The 21,845-nt window shown below is 43.2% G+C and overlaps 1 protein-coding gene across 2 annotated transcripts in view; it reads left to right on the forward strand.

Moving 5' to 3' along the window:
• MNAT1 (MNAT1, CDK activating kinase assembly factor) overlaps window positions 1-21,845 on the forward strand; it is a 152,639-nt gene that overhangs the window by 82,685 nt on the left and 48,109 nt on the right. Inside the window, exons 7-8 of one of the 2 annotated variants that reach the window (XR_003093931.1) lie at window positions 20,854-20,975; window positions 21,688-21,815. Coding sequence is in view for 1 of the 2 variants with exons in the window: in XM_006023067.2 (XP_006023129.1) it covers window positions 20,854-20,975 (122 nt within the window). In the remaining variant the exon portion in view is untranslated. The remainder of the gene's footprint in view (window positions 1-20,853; window positions 20,976-21,687; window positions 21,816-21,845) is intronic. The other variant, XM_006023067.2, reaches the window with a different exon arrangement.

Raw genomic sequence — 21,845 nt, forward strand, 5'->3', positions numbered from 1 at the left:
TCCCCTCCAAGATTGTCATAGCCAGGGATGAAGTAAACAAGACCTTGTGGTCAGGGCTGCTTAGACCTGGTGACAGATCTAAAAGGATCGAGGTGGCCATCTGATCCTTTCCAGCATTAGGCAGTCGTTGACCACAGATTTCAGGGTTTTCTGTGTCTGCACGTGCAAACGTGTAAATATGCTCATGTGCTCAACATAATGCATGCCAACACGTATACTCTCCATGCAATGAGATGTGTAGCTTGGGATGCCCTTCTGCATTAGCTCCCCCAACACTTTTTTCAGCAAGATTAGGCTTGATGCTGATCAGCAGACCAGTCTCAAAGAGCCTGTCTTTCTCTCACTTTTTCAATAGAAGGGAAAATCCTGTAACTAAGATCTGAGCCTGAAGGTGGCAAGACTCCCACTGGTTCTGCTGCCTGCAAGATCTGGCACAGGTCATTTGTGTTGGATCTGGAGAAGAGCCTGAACAAGGAATTGTGTGTGTGATCTCCCACCGACCACACAGACAGTGTCATGTGGGAGCAGGGGCTACAAGGCTTACCTGCCCTCTCCTCCACGGAAAGGATGGTGGCACAACCCCTCAATGTGTATGCATATAGAATCCTTCTTTGTACCTCATCACATACTTGGCAGAGCCTGGATGTCACGGGCTCCCCTTTTGATTACTGAGGTACCTGGATCCCAAACAAAGGGGAGACACATGGGACGAGAAGGGGGACACTTACTTCTCCACTTCTGCCCGAAACTGTGTAGTCTTCCCCCTTACCTCTAGCACGCGCAAGTCTGTGCCCTCCAGGTCCCATAGAAGGGGGATTGGTGCTTAGGGAGCACTGATCTCCTGTTTTTTCAAAGGGAAAGTCTAGAACAGGGGTGGGCAGTTATTTCGGGTGGAGGGCTGCTCTTGTGAGAGTGCATTACTGAGTTTTGGCAAGCTGTCGAGGGCCACATGGGTAGTTCCGCCCCCTGATAGGTGCCCTGCCCCCTGGTTGCCCTCTTGGGACCGGAAGTTCCGCCCCGTAATCCCCCCACTTTTGCCACCAGAAGTACTCCTTTCAGCAAGGGGTTTTGCCATCTCAGAACCAGAAAAATACCAAATTATATTCTAAAAATCGAACACCTACAACATTAATTAATTTGATTTCAAAAAACATTTTTGTCCTGATGTACATGCGTTTGTGTAGTGCACATAGAGGTCATTGCACAATAGCTTCAAATGAAGTCTTGCTCTTGTATATTGTTGCGGGTGTGGGGCATGAGTGGGTAGTCATAGGTTTGTGGGGGTGTGGGGATGGGTGTGGGGTGAGGGAGCATGTGGAGGTGTGTGTGTGGGTATGTGGGGTGTGGGTGGGTATGGAGATTGTGGGGGGTGGGTGGCTGGAGTGTGTGAAGGGGTGTGGAGATTGGCATGTATGGTAGTGCTAGGAGAGTGTGGGTGCATGTGTATGGTATGGGGTGCATGTAGGACTCGCCCTATTAACACACACAAACACCCTGTGCCTCTCACACTATACACACACACAGTCTGTGCCTTCCTCGCATCTCTTTCTCTCTCTGTCTCTCCCTTCCTCATTGCATGGATGCCCCTCCCACTCCTGGCCCCGGGGTATCGGCACAGACCTGTGCTCCTGTGGTCCCACTATTCACCCAGGGACCACATAACTCTAGAGCAGCTGGCAGGTGTGCAGGGAAGCAGTGAAAGCCATGGCATGCAGAGGCTTCCAGTTGGGGGAAGGGGCAGGGGTAGGAGGGTGCTGGGGGTGGGGCAGGACTGGCTGGCCTTGTTGGTGGCTCCTGCTGGCTCCTCCTGGGTCCAACTGCCCCTGGCTCCTGACAACTTTGACAGGCAGCCAGGAGCAGATAAATATTAATTCTCTAAATTTGTTACAGGCCCCGCAGGCTGGATAGAATGGCCTGGCAGGCAGATGTGGCCCATGGGTCGTATTTTGCCTGCCCCTGGTCTAGAATCTGTGCTCTGTTGGGTGGACTTAAAGTCCAGTAAGTCTCCATGCCCCCAGGGAAGTCAGGTAGTTTTTAAACTCCATTCTGCATATAAAAATATGAATATAAGGTCTAGTCAAAACAGGTGCATTGATTAATCTGAAAGAGAGATGTTAATGCCGTTCTGTATCTAGGCATTCTTTTATATCTAAGCCTGGCTTATGCTTTTGGTTAGTGAACCAGTGAAGTTACAGGTGCAAAACGAAATGATTATAAACTGAATGTAAACTGGGAGGAATGTCTGGGGGAAGTTTTCGGGTATAGTCACACAAACTATTTGCCATGGATCAGCTGTTTCCTTGTAACTGCCTGTGTACATGCTCCTCTCCCAGTACATGAAAGGTAAACCCCAGTAGCTTAGCCCTTTTCCAAGATTTAAGTTCTGTCTATCCTGGAGTAAGAGTGTGCACACAGCAATAAATGTGGATAATACTCCTTTACCTTGAAATATATAATTGATGTGCCCTTGCCCTCAATTAGAACTGTTTTTTTAACCTGGTGTAAGTTAAACTGGTGTCCCACCCAAGGCAGAAGTTACATTTCTGACGTGAGTAGGCTGTTTATCACCTTTAAGAGGCTTTGGGGATGCATTTTTTAAACGGGGATGCATCTTCTTAAAATATTTTGCTCATCCTGTTCTTTTGGTTGTTACAAAGAACAAAAGGTACACATGGCTGTGTCCTTCACTTGAATTTTTAGAAGACTTGAGGAATGTGATATTTGCAGCTTCTCAGAAAATTGTATTTCCTTGAGAAAGCAGTCTCTGGTTTTTAAATAGCCCAATTTAGTGTGCTGATAAGCTAATGTGGTGTCAATAGGCATCTTGAAACTGCAGGCTCTCCCTCCCCTTTACTCTGGTAGCACGGGAGGCTTGGAAGTGATATAGAATGGCCTACTCCAGACACCAAGGGCACTCGCATGCAGGGAGGCTGCTCCGACAGCACATCGGAGCAGACTCGATGAATCGAGTTAATCGATTAATCGAGTCTACTGGAGCGCAGAAATTAATGCACTCCAACAGACACCAGTGTCATGTGTATCAGTGTCCCTGCGCTGAAAAATGGTTGTGGGGTACTTTGAACTAAAACTCATTGAACAAGCTTTAGTTCAAAGCGCCCCGCTGCCATTTTTGCAGTGCGGGGATGCTGACGCTCTGATACTTTTAGTTAGCATGGCTCACTAATTAAAGCCTCCCACCCCCACCTCCTGGAGCACGTCTGTAAATGCCCCAAGAGAAGCCCCAGGATGGAAGGGCACATAAGGAATAAAACCCTCTACGGCAGCAGACTACCGCAAGGCCTGGGCTCCCATGGACACTCATGTCAGCTAGAACGCTCCCCCTGCAGTCCTAGAGATGGTCGCAAAGTAGCAGCTTGTGTCTAGGATTATGGTAAGAAGAGGAGGAGGAGGGAAAGATGGAGCATGATTGAGGAGGAAGGATGAGAGGAGAACAAGTTACTTAGGGAAAGGGAAGAAAAGGGGAAAAAAACTTAACATAAGGTTAAAGGGAGTCAGGGAAGAAAGTAGGAAAGGTGAATAATTTAAACAATTCTTTTTATTTCATTATATCGGCGCGTCCTTGCTGTTCGGTATTCTGTCGTCTTTCATTATGTTGGCATAAAAGTAGGAACTAAAATGCTGAGGAGGCCTTGATTGGGACATTAGAAGAAGGGGAAGGAGGGGGAAAGAAGCATACCTGGTTGGTATTGAGGACTGCCCTTCTGAGTCTTTTCTCTCTCTCTCTCAACATCAGCTTTCACAGACGATTGAACTTTTTCACCAGAATTCAGAATTTAGATAAGAGAATATTCAGCTGAATCGACATATTTGAGTTTTAATGCCAAGCAATTATCTGATAAGCTAGTTTGAGCCTGATTTTCAGACCAGAATACTTATGTGACGACATTAAGGTTCCTCCCCCCTGCTTTTTTTCTTCCCAAGAAGACAAATTTTGGTGTCAGATCAATTAACAAATCCTAAAGAATTAACATGGATAGTAGGTAAATCCTGTGATTGTTTGGAAGAGTTCTTTGAACTTGTGGCATCTTCTTTTCTTCTAGATTTTCTAGGAATACTCCTGCGGGAAGGGGGGGGCCGCCCTATATTTTTGGTTTCAATAATTTTGTCTTGTTGGTTGACTTGTTTGTCTTGAGTGACTGGCCCTTGATAACCAAAAATATTCAGATAAGGCCCATGAAATAGATTTTAAACATTTGTACATCCTGAAAGATTTCAAATTACAGCATAGTGAATTTCTTTTCTATATGTTGTTTTACTGTCATTATATGTTACTTATGAAGACATTCTCATATCCTGTAGCCACTTCACGGCATCTCAAAAATAATTAATGGACCCTCTTAGGGCAATATATGTTGTTACAGTGTGGAATAATACTTCAGTGTAGGAACTGAATGGCTTGCTAGGAAAAGCTAATCCCCGGTGTGTAGTAACAGGAAATACTAATATTACTTATTATTAATAATATAACAACACCTTGAGACGCATGCTTTTTCTGGTAATAGCTACTTTTTGATTAAATGCAGAACAAACTTTAATGCCATAGAGTTGGTGACAAAAAGGAAACTCTTGAGGAATTAAGAGAAGATCTGTTTGTTTAAAAAGTTTCAGAGGTAAAAAAGAAAGCTTGGCTCTACTTGAAGGATGAATGTTGTGCAATAATGCCCCTTCATTCCCCTTTCATAATAAATCTCAACAGAGTATTCATCTGAAAGGCTGGATGCCAAAAAGAACAGGTTCGACTTGTCTGTGAGGATTTACACCACAGTAAAATGCACAACTGCTTTTGCAGAGGTCATTGTGAAGGTCACGGAGCTAGTATGCACCGTTGAACGAGAGCAACCTGAAACAATAGTGAGAGCCTGTACTGCGTGAAATCGAATATTAAAACCTAACATGAAATGTAGCAAGAGCCAGGAATCATGAAAACATACAAATTCAAATGTGTGCCCTACTTTGCAAAAATTATTAATAGTTCCCCCTCCCCCTTTAAATTTGCCATTTGTGTTCATTACTGAAAATAATTTGTGGATCCAAACGGAAGTCATTATTAACTGATTTTTAGTTAATACATTACACGACAAGCATGAAAAACGCATTACTTGCGTTAAGTTGACTCTTTTAATTATTAAAATTTGTTTCAACGTGTTTTTGTCGGGCAATTAAAAATATTTTGGGAAAAGATATCATGGATTTAGCCAAATGGAACCCGGACACTCTTTTGAGTTAGGGTTGAGTTTGCCCATTGGGGGTCTGTCCCTTTAAATAAAAAGTGGTGATGATTTCAAATGGCAAACAGCCATTGGTGGGGCTTAGTGCAGAGATTAATTAGTAAACTTTGGAATGTGCTACAACAAATGCATCTGATTGGCAATAGCATGTGGAGTAGCAACTGGTGGAAAGTTAGTGCATCTCACAGGCACAGTTATTTCCAAAAGGGCTTAAGAGTTCTGTGATGCGTTATTCTTTAAACGGAACTGCACTAATTGCACCAAATCAAGGTTGTTCAGTCTGCACAGGCTGTTTTAAACTGTAATATTTGTACAATGTTATAAAAGACTGGAATATGCCATTTGTGCTTGCTTTTAAAAATAATATGCAGTCAGCAACACTTTTCTGTGTTGGTTTTATGTCACTGGTTACATACCATCAACGGTTACTCACCTCAACCTTCATGCACAAAGAATCGTGGCTTGTTTGCATTGTTTTTTTGCAATTGCTCCATTTTGCAGCCAAATGTTGAAACACAATCTGTTCAGAAAGACATCTAAAATAATTAAGACACACTAAATTTGTGTCTTCATAAACTGCTTTTTAGTGGTATAATCTCTCCATTAAATATTAATCTAACCGTTAATGTTAAAAAGACGGCTGGCATGAATTGCTAAACATTTTTAATTCGTGTAATTATTTTTTCTTGTATAGTTTTACTTACCTTTCCACCCCTCCCACCCCCCCATACTTATCTCCACACATAATTAGTGATTTAGAAACAGGATGAAAAGAAGTTTAGAAATCATATGTTGAGAATCAAAGATGATACTTAATTCATTTGCTATATGCTAAGGTTCGGAGCCTGTGGTTCTATTCTCGATAATGCAGTTCTTCAGTTAAGTAGGTGCTTGCTTCATTTTACATGTATGTTAATAGGAAAAACACCCTCTGTCTTCAGTAGTCATTTGATCGGGTCCTGTGTGCCTTCAGCCATTTTGAAGCTAACTGTAAGACTTATCGTACTAAGAATAGTTGAAATATTGAGCCAAATTATGCATTCACATACTGGCATAATGCCCCTGTTGAAGTGAAAGGATGATGTAATATAACATGAACGATCTGACCTCAAGCAAAGCAGAGCTAACCCAAGCAAGGGCTGGATCCTATAAGATGCTAAGCCCAGGGCCCAGCAAAGTATTTAGGTGCACACTTAATTCAGAGCATGTGAGTATACCCACTACCTTGGAGCTCAGAGTTTTTTCCTTGTCCCCATTGTGTCTGACCCACTGTGGGCTGTCTCAGTGCCCTAGCAGTGCTGTGGCCTTCGGTACAAGGCTGGCATGTGCCAGGACATGCTGTTGGGTAAGGAGCTGGTAGTTATTTGGAAGAGCTGCACAGTGGGGTACGTGCAAGAGGCCAGAAAGCTGAGGCTGCACTTGTGAAGTGCTGGCTCTTTTCTTTACTTTTCTTTTTTTCTGGGGCCCTTTCCTGCAAGCCCTCACTACCAAGTGCATTGTGTTTACTGCCATAAGCAACTGCTTTTAAATGGATGGACTTGCCTAAGGAGATTGGCACTACGCTCAGTAGTAAGAGTTTGTGAGATTGGCCTCTTAGGCCTCGGTCCAGCAAAGCAATTAAGTATTTGATTAGTCCCGTTGACCTCGGTGAGACTGCTCATATGATATGCTTGTCGTTAGATGTTTAAGTGCTCTGCTGGATCGGGGCCTAAGGAGATGTAAGTACAAGAACATCATGCCGAGATGTAAGTGCATACTTAACTTTCTGTACAGTGTGTAGCTCTGACTTCAGAACGCAAAGTCGAGGCACCCCTCCATGGGACTGGGGCCTTCACTTGGTGAGCACCATGTTTCATTACCATATTTTATAGTTTGTACAGAAACCCAGCTCCTTCTCCCTGCTTCATCAAAAATGTAATTGTAGACCACTGTGGTCAGCTCTTACCTGACTAATTCGTAATTATTTTTACTAAATATACTAAGGAACGTTGCCAAGTATTATGGAGCATCATCCATAATTAAAACCAAACCGTGGCCATCAACAGAAATGAATACCCAGGTAAGGTTTATGATTCGTTTGCATGCTAATTTCCAAAAGTCTGTTCTTCACAATGGGTCTCTGAGGCATTGGTGTGAAGTGGGTGCTACTGTACTGTCTCAGCCAACTCCAAGCCAAAACCAAGACTACCCTGATCTCAATCATCAAGCTCCAGTACTCTGATGATGCTGTAGTGCACGTGCACTTGGGATGCAGATCTTCAAGCAACAGTCGACATCTTTACTGAGGCATACAAGAAAACGTGACTGACACAACATTGAGAAGACTAAGTTCCTCCATAAACAAGATGTTAATGAGCAGTCTCCAGCTCTGGTAATTCAGATTTATGGTGAAACTATGGAGAACGTTGACTAGTTCCCATACCTTGGAACCTTCTCTCACAAAAGGCTGACATCGATGAAAAAATCCAACATCACCTCAAAGGTGCAAGTGTAGCCTTCGGACACAGAGGTGCTGAGTACGCAGGGCCCTGGTCCCCTTTGGGAAGAGGGTTATCACCTGAAATGCATAAAACTTTCTAAATGCCCCTCATCTTAGGACCCCCCTGTGGCAAAAATAAGTCAGTCCACAGGTTCAGGCACCTGAGGAAATGGGTGTTTGAAGATTGCAACATCAGATTCGAAACCAGGCTCATGGTTTATCAAACAGTCGTGATCCCTAACTTACAGGAGACACCTCAGGTTGCTGGCAAAGTACCGTCAGTGCTTCCTGTGGAAGATCCTTCGAATCCAGTGGGAAGAAAGATGCACCAACGTTGGTATCTTTTCGCCAGCAAACACCACGAGCATTGAGGCGATGATCCATCCAACCTCAACTTTGCTGGCCAGGCCACGTGTCATCCAGATGTCCAACTCCATACCGCTGAAGCAAGTTTTATTCTCTCAGCTCAGTCAAGGCATACACTCAAAAAGGAAGGCAGAAAAAGTGCTTCAAGGACATCCTCAAGGCCAACTTGAAAAAATGCAACATCAACTCATGGGAGACGATCACCCCAGACCACCCCAAATGGAGAAAGTGTCTGCTGCAAGGATCTCAGTACTCTGAAACCTCACAACAACATCAGGAGATGGAAAAGCAGGAGCGGCAGAAACAGCGTGTTGCGGACAGAGCCACCTACCCCACATAAACACGTGCCCAACTTGCAGGAGAATCTGTTGATCCCAGACTTGCCTTGACAGCCATGTGTTGATCCTGGATTGGCCTTGTCAGCCATCTTTGGGCCCAACCATGGAAGACAATAATCCTAGTCTGCAAGGGATTGCTGATGCTATTTGTTCACAGGTCACCTCTTAATATTATTTTAACAATCTGCTAAACTTGAAGCAAGGTCCTGACTCCCCTGTCCTCCAGGATTAGAGGACACAGCAGCAAAGTCCTACCATAAACGCCGCTCACATGAGGTGTCAGAGACAGACTGACCCAAGAACAGGTGGGATGAACTCGGTTAGCGGTTTTACCCATGTTTGCGTCATGTACTCCTTTTGTCGTATTGATATTCATAGTTATTACAGCCACGCGGAGACCTTTCCAACCTAAGAGAGATTGTAGGGTTGCTCTTCATTTTGTTCCCTTTTTGTTTTTACCTTCCCATTTCTCTTCATCTCCTTCAGAGGTTTGCCACCTACCCCAGTGTGAGACGCACTGAACGAGGCGATTCAGTGCATCTCCTTAGGTAGTACCATTAGCAGGGCTCGCTGCTACTTTTGCAGCCAAACAAAGCTCCTTTAGCAGACCTCTTCACAGCACTGCCTGCTGACTGCTGTGCACGTTTCCTTCTGCATAGCAACCCGCAGAAATGGGTATGGGAGAGAGTCATTTGCATCCCCCTTGAGCTTGAATGTAACCCAAGATTAATATGAAGTCGAAGGAGGAAACGTGGCATTTTCAGTTTATAGACTGACAGAACTTCAGGTGCAAGGCTAAGATGTAGCTCTTTGGTATGGGAGTGATTTAAAGCATTTGGATCGTTTTTTAAAGATTTCAGCTACAACCTTCCTTTGCTGAAAATATAATTTTCTGTGTGAGATTTATATATCTTGCCTTCTCCTTCCATTCCTTGCCAACACTTGGACAGTTCAAAAAAAAATCCCCAAACTTTTGAAGCCAAACACACTAAATGCTTCTTGGAACAACTTGCTTTGGCACAGAAGAATCCGTGCAATTATGTTCCAGGGTCCTCTATCAAAAAGCAAGGGAAACCATTCCACAGTCCCAGCCTTTGGAAAGGAGACCGCAAAAGCCACATCTGTCCCCAAAACAATCAGTTTCTGTTTTGCTCCCATCGACTTACGGTGCAGAATCAGTAGCTGTATTTTCCTGTAACAAAAAGTGTATCTTGCCGAAATGTGCAGAATTTGCTGCCGCCGCTGCACTGTACCACAATGTTACCTGATGGCTGGCTTTCAGCTTCAAACGTCTCAACTTCAAGAAAATTGCTGAGACGTACAGTTGGCGTAAGAGGCTCCTGCCCTTCCTTGGTGAGTCGAAAAGCAGTTCCTGGTGGCAAGTCTGAAACGCGCATGCGCTCACTTTCTCTCATTTGGTTGTCCAACAGTTAGACTCGAGAGGCTTGGCACATCCTGTTTATATCTGAGAAGCTCAGGTGTGAAACTGGCCTACCTGATGCTGTTTAAATCAAAGCGATCTTACCTAAGGAGTATTGGAAAGCACACTTAAATATATGGTGTTTTCAATTAACATAATGCCAAATGCCTTTCAGAGACATTAATAAAAGCAGGTCTTATTTATGGAGGGTGATGACTGCTTCATGCAAACTTACACAACACCAAGAGTTTAGCACTTGATTTTGCCTGCCATTGCTCATGTGTATGCAAGAGAGTCATCCCAATGACTTCAGCAGATTTGGTAATGAGAATAAGGTTTGCTCAAGTGAGCGAGGTTTTGAAGGACCAAGCCCTCCGTTCATCATCATGTGCATCATGTTTCTTGCAAAACTTTTACAGAGCTTAATGCCTGCATGTTGCTTTTCTGAAAGGACTTTAACTCACAGGTGAGAGATTTGGACAGTTTTGCATGGAGCAGTAATAGTCAAATACTGTTCTGGGGGTGTCCTTGTTGAGCAGGGAGTTAAGAACGGCAAAACCAACATATTTCTACTAACTAGGGTCTTGACTCAATGCTCTGAATCAGGAGCGGGCAATTATTTTGGGCAGAGGGCTGCTTACTGAGTTTTGGCAAGCCATCAAGGGCCGCATGACAGGCAGCCAGGGCAGATAAATATGAATTTTCTGAACTTTTTAGGGGCCCCGCGGGCCGGATAGAATGGCCTGGTGGGCCGCATGCGGCCCGCGGGCCACATTTTGCCCATCCCTGCTCTAAATGCTTCCACAAGTGCTAAAGTCCCATTGATTTCAACCACTAGTGGTTCAAACTTAGACTTTATTTTGTTGTTTATCTTGGGGCATCACTCAACTGAGAGGGGCCAAGTGTGGAAGCTGTCTAGGAACGCTTTAGGTTTTTACATAACTGCACGAAGCTGTAACTTGTCGTCTTGTGCTTGGTTTTGAAAACTTATTAGCTGCTTGGACGTTTCACTTTTATGTTCAGACATCTGCTTTGCATTGTTTGCCATAAAAGTGTAAGAATGAATCTTGCCCTCATTTTTGTTATTGCTACCAGAAACCCATGGGTTTGTTTTTTTTTATTAGCTCTCGTATAGGGATTTGGACTTAATAGTTCTGGAATTAAGAGAAAATGAGGATTCCCCCCCCCCCACCCCCCCCCGTTAACCTGATGGGTAAGGCTAATTAAATGGTAATGCTAAGTTTGTAAAGTTATAGACATGGCTTGTTAAATAGTAAAGTAAACCCCAATTTACTTTATTTGCTCTCAGAGTATGATCATCTGGCTTCCCTTAAATCTCAATGTATTTCAGTTCATTTTTCTCAGAATAGCAGCTGCCTTAAACCAATGCAATGCAGTATTTGCATTGCCTATGAAAAACGGAATACCTATTTACCTGTATGGAAATGGCATATGACAGTCAAAGAATAGAGATCCTTCCTATATGTTTGGTCTTTTGACTAACAAATGTTTGTAATTTTTATTTTTTGGGCTTCCTTCTCCTGGGGTAATAGCCAACTTTTTGTTATGTGCCCCAGCACTAGCTAAAGAACATACTGTATTTGGTCTAGGCCTGAATCCTCCTCTGAACCACATGCAAGTGGACCCGTTTCCCCTGTAGACGTCCCTTAACTCCATTGGTGCAGCGTTTGGGGTTCCCCATCGTTCTGGAACGTCAGTGACTTTTCTCCCCCACATTAAAATGTTTAACTTCTAAAGTGCTGCTCTTCCTCTGTACATAAAGGCTAGGAAACATTAATGCAGCTTTTCTGCAGCTCACTGGAAGCTACTGCCTGCCCACGCTGCTGGCTGTTCAGATGGCCTTGCTGCTCGCTTTCTTATTTGTGAACAACCACGGGGACACCTGCTCCCCGTGTGATGTGAGTGTAAGTGTTTTAATTAGAGCAGCAGTTGGCAAGGTTTTTTGGGTGGCTGTCCAGAATGACCCAGCTTGGGTCTGTGGCGGACCAGTAATAGGACCTGGCCGCTGCCACTGCTTCTCCCCGCTGCCAAAGCCTCCTGGCTCCAGGGCTCCCTGGGCCAGATCCAGCCTGCAAGCCACTGGTTACTGACCCCTGAATTGGAGGTTGTGCAGAGGAGCCAGCCACAAAAGCAAATATGGGGGATACATCCTAAATAGAAATATATGACTAAAGCAAATGAACTATTGAGAGATGCACATGCTTTAATGAATCGCATGCTTTCTGATTTGTATTCCAGTAATACTTGTCCTTATTTAGTTCATTATTAGCCTACTGTTTCTTTAAAATTAGATGGTATATTCTTCAAGATAAGGTTCCTGTTTGTCTCTTTGTTCATGCCTTATGTGTTTCTGGTCGCTCTGCTTAAGAAGGACAAAGCCCACAGCAGAAATATGCATCTATAACGTACCAAATATATTAGCCATTGAATCTGTGGTATTTTGCCAGACAGCTAGGATGGCTCTTTTCTCATGTGGGGAGATCACTCTTAGGCAGAGTTCAGTAGATCTGCTGGAATGGACAAACCGGAGTTTTGGATCTTGCTAAGTGCTGTGGAATTGAATGTAAAGTGCTGGGATCATTCAAATCCAATAGATCTGGAGCACCTCCCAGGACAAACAAGGCCCTACAAATAAAAGATATCTGTTCAAAACACACAGGTGTCGCTTTGCAGCAGCTCTTTAAGACACATTGAGAAATCAGAATGGATAGAAAGGATCCTCGACCGAAAGAAGAAAGGAGCATGTGTATATGAAGGATATAGCGGCTCCTCCTGATCGTTGGAAAGGCTTCCCGTCCTTATCCGTTCTGTCCTCCAAGCATGTAGCAGTTTCTGTTTTCTTCTGCTAGACATGTTCTTGGTCTCAATCCCTCCTTATAATTCACTTATTCAAGGAATCTCCCCTCATGTCTTCTCTTCATCCATCAAACCACACCCTCACGTTTCTGTGGGGGCTCTAAAACGTTTGCTTTTGCCTGAAACAAGACTATGCTTATTAAAATTGGAAATATAGGTAAGTGCAATTCTACACAAACTGACTGTTTAATCTTTGAAATGGAGTTTGTTTTGTTTGATCTTGCTAGTTTAAAAGGGTTTTTAAATCATCCCTCCTGAAAGTACATTCCTTAAAAGTAATATTTCAGATTTGTGGAGATTTGGGAGGACAAAAAAGGTATAGAAAAAGATCTCAGGAAAAAATATTGCCAGTATAATATAGCTGGTTGTGGGTGTCAATATATTTGAATGGTGTTTATCAGTAAAACCTAGGAGTTATTCTTGGTTTGGTTTGTTTTAGAGGGCATATCAGCTTCCTCTAGGAAATCCTAATAACATTGACACACAAATGTATCGGTATAGTGCTAAAAAAAACTTTACTGCAACAATGGCCAAAAAAAGCATGCTGATAAATCCAATGGGTCTAAAAATGGGATGCATTTTATTGAATAGGAATAGTACTGGATACCTTTGTCACCTCTTTACTATAAGTACCAAGTAGCTTCCCACTTCCATCTCACCTGAGTCTTAATACTAATTTTAACTGTTTTTTTTAGGGCAGACGTCATCATGTTTATCCATGTGCATTTTTGTTCACGCCATTAATGGAATTTACAGGCTTGAACTCGTTATGAGCGCATGCAATCTGATTACAAATAAATGTTATGTTAAGAAATTACAGTTTGTGCTGACAGTATGCAAAAACTCTCCATACAAAGTGTTCGTGTGTGAAAATTGGAGTTGGGTTGACATCTGTTGGAAAATCCGGCCCCTCTGGAGACGCTTAGTCTGGATAGTTTCATTGTTCAGTTTAAGAGAATGCAAACCTAGGTTACATATGCCAAGGCCCATGATCTTGGAATTGGATCTGCTAATTGGGATATCAGCAGATGTCAATAGCCTCGCTGGGAGGCATCCTGCTCCGCATGACTGCAGGGTCCCCAGTGTAAGAATACAGGAGAATACAATTCTGTATTCTGTTCCTTAAAGAGCATGGTGCTGCGGGGGGGGAGGGGGGGAATAACCAATAGCAAATAATATTGACTTCGACTTTTGTCTTTTGTGATCATTTTTGCAAAGTGGAAGGAACAGTCTTTTCAGCCTAAAATGGTGGTAATTGGCATTGCTGAGGCCAAAATGCAACTGGTGAGCTGGTACTTGAGGTTTACCAATGCGAGAGAGATGCTTACACACAGCAGCCAGCTCAGGATGAGACTATCCTGATGTACAAATTCAATAAGAAGTGTCAGAGTGGATAATGGGGTAGGGAACCTGCTTCTACAAAAACTCAAAAACCCCAGGGCTGAAGGGGTGGCAGAGCAGGGGTCCTGGGATGACAAAACACGTTCTACATGCAATACGATGCAGAGGACAGAAGCAGAACAATGTAAAAAGAAGGGAAATAAATGTACAGGACCTGACGCTGGGGTGGGGGACACTGAGAACCGAAAGGAGAAGTAGCAGAGGAGAGGGGACTTCACTGATGTCCCATGTGTTGGTGATTGGCATAAAAACGTTGCCTTTAGTCTTTCTTTCTCGGACACTGTGCTTTCTTATGTATGGTGCCATCATCCAAACAGTAGTCGGGGACTCCAGGGAAAGTTTGACAGCTCTCGCCAGAGCCCTGGAGTCTCTGCTGAAAATGGAGTGGCTTGTTCCAACAAACACCACAAACCTTCCCCAAATCACTACTGTGTTTCTACGGCTGGTCCTGTTAGATAATGGTAACAACAAGCAATTTGATCCATTGATGTGAAGAACGGCGAAAGGACTGAATATTTTCTTGTAGATTAGTCACTAAATCCTGATACTGGCTCCGAACCAAAAGAATTATATTTCAGCATATTCAATGGCTATATATTTTTTACCCCAGATTAGAGAAATGTTGTTTTTTTGGCAGAGTTTGAGAAATAAGTCTGTTCAGGTAATTATTTATGTCAGGATACTGTAGAAGAAAAATTCAGAGGCAAGCAATCATGCGATTCAGCCCAATTCGCTATAGGGCTAATTTTCCAGGTACCTGTTTTCACATACTAAATCACATTTCTGTAACTGTCTCTGTTAACAGCTTCTTCGGCACTGCTGAGCTTTTCCTGCATTGCTGGAAAATCACAAGGGAGACAATTTAGAGAGCCACCCTTAAAGAAATCCATGTATCTATTTGTAAAGCAGTTTGGGGTTCAGAAGTCCTCTATTTTTTTTTTCTAAGTGCGATCTTAACACGGTCAGATTTTGCTTTCTGCGTGTGCAAACTCATCTCTCCCTTTCCCTCCTTCCCCTCCAAAGAAATGGGTCTTGAATCTTGTCATCAGCCCAGTAAACCAGGGTCTGACCCAAAGCCTGTTCGTGTCCATAGAAAGATTCCTGTTGACTTTTGGGGCTTTGGACCGGTTCCTTGGTTCTTTTGCTTGCCAGCCAGTGGCCTGTCTCTTAAATGTTTTTCTGATAATTCAGTGAAGAAATTAGATTTATTCTTGAGTTCTAAGGGCGGAAAAAACGAGCTGTGGGTTTCAAATGTTTCTGAGTCATGGTGGAAAAACCTCCTTGGCATAGGAATTGTAAACCTAGGAATGGCATTATGCATTTGAGTTTGACATTTTTCTTGTTTGTTTAAAAAGGCTGTGGAAGACAGGGAGGGTAGAGGTTAAAATAATATTAACTGAGCCCTCCAAATCTATCAGTTTCATTCTCCTTTTCCTGTGTATTACTGTAGCCAAACAAAGTAGTTAATCAGAATCAGAAAACCATATCAGCGCTGCTGACATGGATTTGTCAGTGATAAAATAGAAAGGCAAAACTGGCTTGTGGTTCATGCTGGAATGCCTGAACATTTTGCAGCAGCGTTGTTCCATAGGCAGGTCTACTACACACACAGCTTCCTGAAACCTGAATATTGCCGTGAACTTCAAAGTACAGTGCCATTTAAAAGCAAGCATGTGCATATAGTTAAATGAATCGTACGGCCTCTGAAGTATTTTTAAAAATGTTGTCTTGTAGCAGTTGAGTAATTCCAGTTACTCGAATGTGTAACAATGCAGTAAAAAGAGATTTTCTCTCTCTTTTTTTTTTCTTTCTTTTTTTTTTTTAACTTTGGCAATTCATGCGCAGTGGGGCTCTGAATATTGATCTGTAGCTGCAAACTTGCTGTAAGTAGTAATAGTCCAACATTTCAGATTCCTTAGTTTTCGATTAACAGTCAGTTCTTCTATACCCGATTATTTTACGGGAGAATGACTTCTTGGCAAAAATGGAATTTACTTAAGCAAGAGTTCCCCAGGCTGATGGGGAAGGCTTGGTGCACAGATTCTGAGTTTCTTATTTCTGTGTTTAAATATGTGGGTTTGCTCGGGTGATATGGCCCAAAAGGGGCCGTGTTAGTACCTAGACAGAGAGTAAGGGAAGAATGAGATGATGCTGTAGCATCATCTAGTCCAGCCATTTGCTAATGCCTCCACGTGCATTGTCCAGACGATTCGTAGTGACCCAAATGCCCTGACTTCTGTCATTTGACTTGTGTTGAAGATCGGCTAAGAGACCTTGGTAGGTCTTGTTGGTTCGAGGGGTTAGATTTTGTTACAAATAAGCCCTTAGAATTCCTCTTACCGTGCATGAGTATATAACCTGCTCAATGAACCATGGTGTTAGTGTTATAAGAAACCAGAAGAGGTGGACTTTTCTTTTTTCTTTCCCCTCTCTGCAAACCGAGTAAGATGCGTTAAGCAGAGGCATCACTTAATGCACTGAAAAGTAAATCCGATTAACTCTGTTTTATTTGAAATTTTGGTGAAGACATGAATTTGAAAATCCCTATTTAACCCCATCTTGTTCTCACCTAAAACATGCTGTGTCTGAAAGGAAAATCAGCTACGTGAATCCCTTGCTGCACTGTATATAGCTGAATTCAGATTTTTTTTTTTTTTTATCCTTCAAATTAACAGTGTTTTTGTGGTTCCATAAACCATGAGAAAAACTCAAATGCCCCAAGGATGGAGGAGAGCATAGAGGAGGTAGAAAAATCTATTGCGTCTGTTCTTGGAAGCCATTTCTTTCACCATTTGGATACTGTCAGCTTCTTCTGTGCAAACATTACAGCAACCAAGGGGAATTAGAAATACTTACCCATGACCACAAAATCAAATTCTTGATCTGTCAGGATAAAGCCGTGCAAGAGCTGAAGCTTAGAGCTCACTGCCTTCATTCTGGTTTGAGCCTAGTCATAAACTTCTTCAGCTTAAGCAAACAGGCCTGTCCTCTAGAAAGAATGCAAGACATTTAAAAATGTTACTTCTCAGAGGTATAAAACGTTTCTGGATCTGTAAGGCACTGTATAAACCCCAAGCAATAGTGGATGCCTCCAGCAGTCTCTCTAAAGTTGCACACTGGTTTGTATTTTAACTGGGTTTTTTTGGGGGAATGGCATGGCAAATCGAGACAAGATCGAGATCACGTTGGTGAAGTGACTACTGCTTTATTAAACGCTGAAGTTCAAGCAGGTATGTTTATAAATGCAGCTTTTCCTGGCTAGCGGAGAGGGAGAAGGCAGTGCCAGTCCTAATCTAAAAAAGACCTCCCCTATACCCTTTTTTTTAGTGACTCCTGTGTAGTGTAGAAATAGCCAAGCTAACTCTGAGCGAGCTAGCTCAGGTACTAGCAAGAGTCTGGCTGCAGTAGCAGGGAGTTCGCTGAGTGCTGCAAAAGCCACCCAAGAAGCTGGGTAATGAGCTTGGTGCTACCAGGGTTAGAGTCATCAGACTTTTTTCCCTGCCAATCAAACCCCTTCCCAAGTTAGGCTCTTAGCATACCATTTGCAGGACAGGGGCATTACTCAGGCTCCAAACAGCTGAGGGGCAGGAGCACCAGTCAATCCTCTCTTTTTATTTTTATTCCAACTGAGCTGAAACCCGCCCAGGCTGCCAAAGCCCACCATCTAACCTCATGAACCGAGGAAGCGAAAGCAAATGAACTCGTACAGCTACGCAGTTGCCTCGGCATTTCGGCGTGTCCGCCCATTGCAAAGCTGTGGAATTAGTTCCGTACACAGAAATCTATGAATGAATCTATGAAATACCTGCCGGTTCCCAATGACTACGATCACAGCCCCCTCCACCTCCAAACTACCTTACTGGGTAGCATAAGCGGACATACCGAGGAGCCAGAAATCGAACCTGAATCTTGACAGAAACCAGAAATGAGGCCCAAAATTCCCGTGATGAGAATAACCCACCATCGTAACGACTTACCTAGGGATGAAACAGGACTTCTTTCATCCAAAGTCTTTAAATCTTGAGACTGATGCATTTCTGATAGAGCTGTTTGAGCTCCATAGTGAAGAATTGGGCGTCGTACAGGAGTTGCTTGGTAAATTCTGGCCTGTTTTCTGCAAGAGCTCAGACTAGGAGATCATAAAGAGCTCTGCCTCTGAAATTTCAGGAACCCCGTGGAGAAGGAATGACAAGGCATTTGTATCCCCTGTTCACAATAAAGCCAAAGGATGAAGGAGATGGGCTTTGGCAGCAGCAGGGTGGGTGGAGGAGAAAGATGCCTTCTTTCGCCTAACACTGCCCTTTTGTTTGTGCCTCCACCTCCTCCATTAGCCAATCCTAGTACAATTAGCCCTTGTAAAATGTGTTAGGAATATACCAATGGCAACCTTCCTAACAAAGGACAGCTGTTGCAATGATGCTTTCCTGAGATGTGGCCCCAGACTGTGTCCCGCAATCTGAGCTACCCCCCTTTCACATGCGAGTAACATCCCAAAATATTTATCATGGTTGACCTTTGTCCGAAAGCAATGCCGACACGTCCGAAAGCAAATTTTCTTTTTTGAGGTTTAAGTTGAGAGAGGGAGTGAAAATGGAAGATATTTACCCCCAGAGTGTGTGTGTACGTACGTATGTAAAAGGGGTTTGAGTTTTATGTATGTAAAATATTAAATATGTCTTTCCCTCTGGCTTCATTAGGTAAGTGGAAAAAATGGTTCAACTTTTAAACCTAACTTTTTTCCAAGTGTATAATCTGTTAGAGGTGTTATTTGACCAGAACAAGTTAAAGTATTTAAAAGTTCAGAGCACTTGAATGCAATTGTATTAACTGACTACTGCTATGAGCCGCTGCATTTATACCTTAAGATATCACTGAGCACAGAGTTAAAATTGGGCTTTTAGCTTTTCTTCTGCTTTCCCCATGGCGTGCTTTTTGTTTTGTTTTGGTTTTTTTGTAAAATTGCATTAAGAGCATTTGCGACATAGAAATGATACGTCCTAGCTATGAAAACTACACTGACTTATGGCTCACTTCCGAACTTTCTCACAGTAAATTCTCCTTCCAAGTGTATGGGCCATGCAGCAGGTTTGCCTTTACAGAGTTCATAGCAATCCCTCAAGCTGTCGCGCAGCGCAGCGCAGAAAGAAGGAAATCTTAAGTTGTCCATTCGCATCACATGTGCAATCTATTTGCTGTAGAAAACTTCAGCTTCTCCTACATCTGCCCAGATCTTAACCAAACTGGGAATGTCTTCACCAAAATTTCCAAACTGGGAATCCCTGTCTGACCTAGTTTTCTGGTTTGATGATAACTTTTCTCAAGACCTTGTCTTCAAATGTTCTTATCTGCCTTTCAGCACACACCAACTGCTGAAACTTCCTCAGCCTGACAAAGGGTTTTTGAACCCAAAAGCTTGCCTAAAAATTTTTTTTCCCCAACTATTTGGGAATTAGTTGGTCTAATAAAAGATATCAGATTCACCCAAAGGACCTTGTCTGCCTTATCTGCCTTTTGCACCTTTGAACAAGAGCTTCCAAGGTACTAATACAGGGAGGCCGCTGCGTCTGGACTGCACACATCTGATTTGTAACCAACCCCCTTTTACCCCCAAACTCTTTCCTTAGTTAATTTTAATACAGTGGGATAGATAATGAGCCTCTTCTTCCAGGGGTTACTTGCATAGTAACCCCGTTGACACCACTGAGTGAAGTTCACCAGTGGATGTCAGGACTACCTATAGCTTTACCCCGTGTAAGGATTGAGGTTCCTCTTGCAGGCAAAGTGAATGCAAATGCAATAATATTCCTTTCCTGGATTCCTGCATTTTGCAAATGTGAAGTGGAATCCCTTTAGGGAGCCCAGGCTGATCGTGGGGATCAGAGCACTCTCTGTTTTGCTGTTGGTAATTTGTCAGCACCATAGAATAAAGTAGAAAATTGAAACTGTGTGAAAGATCAACAAATCAGTGCAGAATGTCACGCAGCAACATCTGCTCACTTGGCTTTATCTCGGATCCTCCTTGACCCCTTCCTCCCAGCACCAAATCTCCTGTTTTGCGAGAGGTTGGAGTGCTAGGAAGGTTCAAAAGAATGCTAGCCATTTCTCCGTGCTCTGAAGGGCTCGCAGAAGTACCATCTGGAATTAAAATTTCATGTTTGTGTGTTTCTATATTTTAGTTATAGAACAAATGGGAATTTGCTGAATGAATTAATTGTATTCCATTGTAAAAGTCCGTCATGAGAGCCATTATATATGGTAGCTTACAAAGCCCTGCAGAGAGAAATTAAAGTAACTTCCCTTTCTAATTAGGGCTTTCAGGAAACCATTGATTACAAAATCTAATAGGCTTGCTCAGAGACATTTGTTTGATATTACTTCTGATAAATGAAATTTTTACCTAATAATAATTTCACCAGTGACACTGGAGGCAGCTGCACTCCTTTTAACGGTAAGTCTGACTTCAGTAAAGCTCATCCCTCCCACTTCCCCCTCCCCAAAGCATTAAAACGATATGAAACATTAGTTCCATACTGTAGGTCCCAGTAAAGAATTCAAATTACCATCAGGAAATGGCTGTAGTAATGGACAGCATTGTTCTTAATGTGATGTTCAGGCCAACTTTATAGCGTAAACTTATCCTCCCAACCTGTTTGGAGGAGCCAAAAGGAAAAAAAAGAAAATAAAGACAACATTTAGAAATGAATTGCTTTTCCTTTTCAACAGGGTCAGCATATCTCGTTAGCACCCATTCAGAAGCTGGAGGAAGCGCTGTACGAGTATCAGCCTTTGCAAGTAGAGATGTTTGGCCCGCAAGTCCCTGACCCTGAACTGCTGAGAAGGCTTGGGTGAGTGCCACACGGAACTTTTTTTTGATTTTTCCTTATCGCAGTGCTGCATCTCGGCACGTCACCCTCTTCATTTTGCCAGTGCATGGATTTGGGGAGGGGGAAAAAAAAAAAGCATCTTAATAAAATACTAGATACCCTGCCCAACCAACATTTTGCTTGGGTGGATAAGCTAAATTTTTTGGTCCTCCAGCCTTTATAGATCTACCGAGAGCTCGACTGGATTGCATTAGTGTTTTTTAAGGTTGTCATTGGCAGCGGCAGTGAAGTAGCTGTTCATTTTCAGTTGCACGGTATTAAAAAATAAATAAATAAAAAATCTGGGGCTTAATTTCCCCAGCAGTAAGCCAGTAAAAATATTAAAGTTGGGCCTTTTGCCATGGCAAAGGGTAGATTTACTTGCTGACTGCTGTCTACAGTCAAACTCCGTTTGTGAGAAATGAAGCATAGAGCTTAACTTTGTCAAAAAGTATAATGAAGGGCAGGCCCAGCAGCCCAGCTCCATCGCAGCGCGCGGCCATGTTTGGAAGAGACCTCGGGAGCCTGGCGTTCCCGGGTGACGGAGGCCGAGTAGCACAGCAGTGACAGGCCTGTTCTCCAGGGAGAGGGGCGAGGAGTTGGACACCCACTAAGCACAAACGCTGCCAGGCAGATGGGGAGCGTCACTGCGTGTTGAAGCTAAGCCTGATTTTTTTTTTTTTTTTTTTTACGGTCATGTGCTATTGTGACTGATTGGAAAATGTGTTGCAGACCATCCCAAATGCAGGGTAGCGCAGGGAAGAAGCAGTTACAGACGCAAGGATGGAGGAGCTGAGAACCCAAATCGGACAGAAGGAAAAAGTGAGAGGGACCCTTAGGCCAGAGCTGAAG

The sequence above is a fragment of the Alligator sinensis genome, unplaced genomic scaffold, assembly GCF_000455745.1.
Source record: "Alligator sinensis unplaced genomic scaffold, ASM45574v1 scaffold50_1, whole genome shotgun sequence".
NCBI classification, from domain to species: Eukaryota; Metazoa; Chordata; order Crocodylia; family Alligatoridae; genus Alligator; species Alligator sinensis.